At 41.5% G+C, this 5,986-nt stretch overlaps 1 protein-coding gene across 2 annotated transcripts in view; it reads right to left on the reverse strand.

Moving 5' to 3' along the window:
• Nucleotides 1-5,986, reverse strand: part of RAB30 (RAB30, member RAS oncogene family) — an 84,372-nt gene that overhangs the window by 9,326 nt on the left and 69,060 nt on the right. For both annotated transcript variants that reach the window (XM_012558155.2, XM_023739762.1), the window contains exons 2-3: nt 5,024-5,124; nt 1,811-1,894 (exon numbers count right to left, since the gene is read on the reverse strand). In XM_012558155.2, coding sequence (XP_012413609.1) covers nt 1,811-1,894; nt 5,024-5,116 — 177 coding nt within the window. In that variant the 5' untranslated portion in view covers nt 5,117-5,124. The remainder of the gene's footprint in view (nt 1-1,810; nt 1,895-5,023; nt 5,125-5,986) is intronic.

Raw genomic sequence — 5,986 nt, forward strand, 5'->3', positions numbered from 1 at the left:
TGATGCCTGGCACATAGTAAAAAAAAAAAAAAAAACCCTTGCCGTGGAGTTGATTCCAATTCGTAGCGACCCTATAGGACAGAGTAGAACTGCCCCATGGGGTTTCCAAGGAGTGGCTGCTGATCTTTTGGTTAGCAGCCGAACACTTAACCGCTGTGCCACTGGCACATAGTAGGCACTAACAAATCCTGGTCAAACAAATGAACTCATACACATATACGTTTATAAATGCGAAGCTGAAACATCTAGAAGTAAAATGCCAATAGCGATCTTTAATTACTCAAAAAGTAGTTATATTTACTCAACTCCTTGGTTTGGCAACCACCTCCCCTCTGCTGGAACAACAGAAAGTTACAAAAGGCTCTTCCTGCTAAGGCCTCTTCAGTGCACACTCCTGTCTCCATCCTATCCCCACACCCTGGCTCCTTCTTCTCCCCACCCCAATGAACTATTTTTCTGAGCTTTCTGGCTGGCATTTGCACAGAGTTCACACCTTGCATTTGTCTTCCAGCACCCCCACCTCTCCATTCACTATTGTATTTGGTATGGATGTCTCTGGAGTAAGGAACTACGTTGAGAAGTTAGGGCTGGAACTCAGGAACCTCATCCTAAACACTTCTCTGTGGCAGTGAGTATCTATTAAACGCTAGAAGAGCATCACGGAGCTTCTCTGCCCTTTCCAAGGCATTCAAAGGAAGGCAAGCAGGTACACATGGGAGTAAGATGCAAATGACATGGACTCAAACTTGGGATGCTTAGGTTGGGATCTAGTTGGAATTCTGATGCCATAGTTTTCATTGTGCTGCTGATGTCAGGGTCATCACTTCTTTCTATGGGACTCAGAGAGCTCCAAAAGATCTGACAGTGGAATTTCAGTAACTCTGAGGGGCAGGTAGAGCCCAGTGCCACAGATCAATATATTTACCTTCCTTCCATGTAATTTAGTCTCTTTTACATTCTTTCCATCACCTTCTTCCTTTCCTTATTCCAAGGTGTTGGGCCTATTATGCCCTCATTCCTATCTTCTCTCCTGGCAAGGGAGAACTTAGGGGAGCAGTGTGGTGTACTGGCTGGCAAAACTGACTCAGATCCTGGCTATATCACTTCCTGACTGTGTAATCATGGATAAGTAAGTTACATAACCTCTCTTAAACCTGTAAAATGAGAATAAAACCAACTACCCTACCAGGTTTATAGTAAGGATTAAGTTAAATACAGTAGCACCTAGCAGAGGGACTAACACATAGTAAATACTCAATAAAAACCATCCCCTTCCTCCTGTTATGGATATACCATACTTTTTCCAGGTACCAAAACATCCAGAGGACACAGAGGGTGAGATCATGGTTCCTTTCCTGGACTACTCATTTAGTATCTCTCTCTTGCTAGAAGTAGAGGTACAATGAGAGAAAGGGTAATTCTAGTAAATGACTTAATATGACTCACTGACGCATAATGAAATGTAATCAGTATGGAGCTGTTGTTCAGAGAAGGCAGCACTGCTTACTGGCCCAACTCAGAAGATCTAAAAGGAAATTTATTCCTTTACATCACCTCTGACATGACAGGACACTGGGCAAACTTGCCTTAGCCCTTCTCTCTGCTGTCTTCCAATCTGTAAGCACATCATCTGCAATCCCTTCCTGCCCCCATAAAAGGACTAAAAGCACTCTGGAATAAGTTGCCATGACTGAGTATATTATTTTCAATGTGGGTTTCAGTTAGGAGATTTAAAAAACGTTAAGAAAACACTACTTCCTAAACTCTCAGATAGCACAAAGAAAGCCTTATTAAATATTTGGCATCTTACCTTTACTTTTTCACCATTAATCTCCACTGTCTTAATCATAAAATCAACTCCAATTGTGGCTCCTTGACCTGGGGGAAAAAGACCCTAAGGAAGAAATAATAGAAAATAACAGTTAAGCAAATCTTGCAATTAAATGAGATTCTCCCCTGCCCCACCCATCACCAGGCTCTTCCTTCTGCTCAGCTATACTGGTAGGAAAGAGAACACTGGTTAGTGTCATAGAAGCCCTGTTTAATTCAACTTTGTGTGTATGTTTTATGTGGAGGAGACGAGGGAGAAGGTAGGAGAGAGAAACACTAAGAGGGAGAAGGAAAGAAAAAAGGAGACAGGAAAGGGAGAATAAAAGGGTGAAAGGAGGGAACTGGGAGAAGGGAGGGCAATGCCCCGATTTCAAAGAATGTAACAGAAAATCAGACACAAGGATAAGACTGAGAAACATGGAGCCACAGGGATAAGGTCAGGATTGTTAGGGTTAGGAGTAAAATGGGTAGTTGCTCTAAAAGAGGCAAAATCGAAGAAGGACAAAGATTAAAACTGGTTATGAGTTTTGTGGATGGTTAGTCATAGGGGTGGAAAACCAATATGAAGAAACAAATAAGAACTCAGCATGAAAAACATGAACGTGACAATGAAGCTTTGCAGTGTATAATACACATATAATTACACGAGTTCAGGGCCAATAACACTGAGAAGAAAATCTAAGAAAACAAAGTCATTCAGGGAGATAGTATGGTAGAAATGGAACTAAATAAGGAGGCAGCATCCTTTGGATCTCTGTGTGACCTCAGGGAAACCACTCCCCCTCTCTGGGCCTCAGAATCATGCTCTTAAACTGGGAGGAGATGATGTTTGTAAGAAAATGAGGCAATGAGTAGATGATCTCTGAATTACCCTCCAAATCAAAGGTTCTCCAATCTATTGTGTATCAGGCCGCTGTAAGCATTTCAAAACCAAAACAGTTTTACCTCAAGCTGGAAGCTTAACCAGAACGACAGAATTTTAGCAAAATTACATGTATAAAGTGATTTACTATTACATAATATTTCCTGTAAGCTTGGGGAAGGGAATGGAAGTAGGAAGAAATTCTAATAAGAAGCATTCTTTACTAGTTTCCTTTCCCTCATCGCTTGCATTCCAGAATTTCTAGAAATTAAAGTAAAATGGAGTTTATTAGCTCTGGCAGCTAAAATCGGGGCATCTTTTACTAAGTCCATTCCCTAACAAAAGGGCTCTTTAATTAAAGTTTGAACTTAAAAGACTGAGCTTCAAACCAACAGAAAATGTTCCATTGCATGTTTACAAAAGATATAAACATTCCTAACTTTACATACAAATATTGAATCAATTTCCTTCCATTTTGGCTTGGCTGAATCACAAGCCTGCCAAACTTTAAGTTGATAGCTCCAGCTGTTTTGCAGTCTATCAAATACAAAAACAAAACAAAACAAAAACAAAGACTTCCCAATGTTTTTCCTGCCATTTTGTTCCTCAACCCATCACAACTCAAAAACAGCTGAATCCAATTCATTTTAACTGCCCACTAAATAATCAAAACAAGCATAGTCCTGTCTTTGAAGCAAGAACTTTTGGAGGAGTAGAGGGGCTGAGCGGTATAAAAACTGGACAAAAAAGAAAAATAAGAAAGGGGTGGTCTGCATGCTGGTGAATTTAGTTTTCAGAAATTAAAGTATTTTCACCTTTAATGATAATGTTTATGCTTTTAAAGTGAAAGGCCAGATTCCTATGGTCTCAGAGGTTAAAACATGCAGAAGATAAAAATTATCAGGCTGAGAACCAGTAGATCTGGGTTCTAATCCTGGCCCCACCACTAATATGATGTGAGATCCTAAGCAAGTCATTCAGTCTCTCTAGACCTGAATTTTTCATCTGCAAAATGACAAGAGTGGACTGAATAATCTCTGAGGAATCTTTGAGTAATAAGATAAGGTCAAGGGAACTTTTGACAAAGGGACTGAAAACTTCTCGTATCTCTGCAGTCTTGTCCTCCTGCCAAAAGCAGAAAAGATTACTAATGTCAGGTGGAAGTAAAATCAGTTGGAGTTTCCAATGTAACTCCATGGTGGCTGACTGAGCCCAGGTGCCCGTTAGCTTTTTACTTTTAATTTCACTAGGCCAAGGCTTGATAAGAAGCAGGGGTTCTAGTCTGTATTCATTTAGCATGGGAAAAACCCTGACATTTCCAAAGGTGACTCTCTGCCCTAGAGCTGTTTCTGTATCCAATCTGCCTCTCCAGTTTTCCATAAAACCACAAACTGTTAGAGGTGAAGGGACCTTGGAGATTGTCTAGCCCCTTATGTGCAGCAGGGAGGCCCAGGAAAGGGAGGTAATTTACCCAGGCTCACCGGGCGAGCCAGGGGCAGAGCCGGGACTAGCGCCTGTGGACTCTCCAGTCAGTGTTCTTTCCCCAGCACCAGCTTGCCCTTTGCCTTAGATGAAAGAGCTAGTTGCAACTTTTCCCAACAACCACTTTATGAAAATGCAAGACGTATGCATGACGATCCTGACAAGGGCACCATTCATACTTTTCAGAGAAAAATACAGAAGATCAACTTTAGAATAATTTCTTACTGATTTTTTAATATAATCTCTGGCAGTGATTCTCAAAAGTGCAGCCCCGAAAAGAACTTGTACTTAGGTCACATGATAAGGACTCAACTCAAAGGAAACATTCAATTCAGTTCAGATAATTCTTCATTGTTCCCATCTCATTCACATTTAATAAATTTAGAAAATCAGCATATTTAGATCTAAATAAAAATGATTCAGTCAGTTTCCTGGGAGGATATGAGGGGGAAAAGGCAGAGAGCTTGACTAGTTAAATGTGTATTTGAGTTTTTTTAAAAAGTTAATATTTAGGTTTAGTTTGATGTCCAGATTCATTTGTTGCTATTGTATTACTATTAACTAATAATCTATTTTTGATATGCACACTGAAAGCAAAACCACCCGCACTTTTCAGTAGAGGAAGCAACGAAAGGCATTGAGGGCTTGTGGTGGCCCATAGAGCATGCTCCCCTTGAGATGGTATAAAAAATGCCAGTGTAGACTACAAAGCTGATGCACCTTTCAAAGACTGCATTAAGAACTTGTAGCCAAGAGGCTGGCACTGGGGCCAGTTACCCATCCCATCAGATTTCCCTAACCCCACAGCCTAGCCTGAGAAACCCAACCTTGGTTTCCAAGTCCCCTTACCTGAGTGAATCGTCGGACTAGACACGTCTTCCCCACACCAGCGTTGCCAATTAAAACAATTTTGAACAGGAAATCATAATCTTCCATACTCATTTACACAGCTGCAAGGTAAACACAGGCAAGAGCGTGATAGACCTGGTTAGACTTGCCCACAGAGCTCAAGCTGCACCAGCCCCATCGCTTGCGAACAACAGGTCTGACTCATTTGAAGAGCAAATTAATGTTCCCCTTTGATGATCATGCCAGCGAAAGAGGAGTAGAGGTGTTTGGTCACATGCGGACTTTATTCCTTCCCAGTTACCTCATGCCACAGACAGTAACACAGATGGCCTGTCACCTAGTAACCTTTATTCTTCCAAGTAGTCAGGTCACAGGTCGCTCATGTGATAAGATCTGTTTTCTTTAGCATGGAAAGGATATTACAAATCTACATGTAGGCTAGCTGCAGGTGCAAAGAAGCAGGGACAAAAGAGAGCCTGTCCAAAGCTTAAAGGTAGTTTATGGGCCATATGTGCCTCTGGGAAGCAATGCTAGTGACCAGGAGACTGGGTCATGGGATGGACCTGTGAAGGGCTCTTCCAGTCTCCCTGCAGGTTCTGGGGATCTTGGGGTCTTACCAATGGGAGCTGTAGCCATCTTTCCCTTCTACCACTACCTCATTCCTGCCAGCCATACTGACCCTATAACGCCTCCCAAAGTGCCTGATTTTTCATCCGTATATGAGATTTGGTACATGACATTTCCTCTGCCTAAGATAGCTGACCTCCCACCCTTTCTGTGCCATGAAATCCTTCAATACTAAATGCAAGCATCTCTTTCTTTCTGAATACCTCCCTGATCTTCCTCAATAAAGTTAAGCATTTCTCCTTTATACTTTCACCATTCCTCTGTCCTAAAACTTCACTTGCTATATACAGTTATTTTTTCAAATATAAGCCTCATCCATGTGGAAATGGGCTATGT

The sequence above is a fragment of the Trichechus manatus genome, unplaced genomic scaffold (assembly GCF_000243295.1).
Source record: "Trichechus manatus latirostris isolate Lorelei unplaced genomic scaffold, TriManLat1.0 scaffold00140, whole genome shotgun sequence".
NCBI classification, from domain to species: domain Eukaryota; kingdom Metazoa; phylum Chordata; class Mammalia; order Sirenia; family Trichechidae; genus Trichechus; species Trichechus manatus.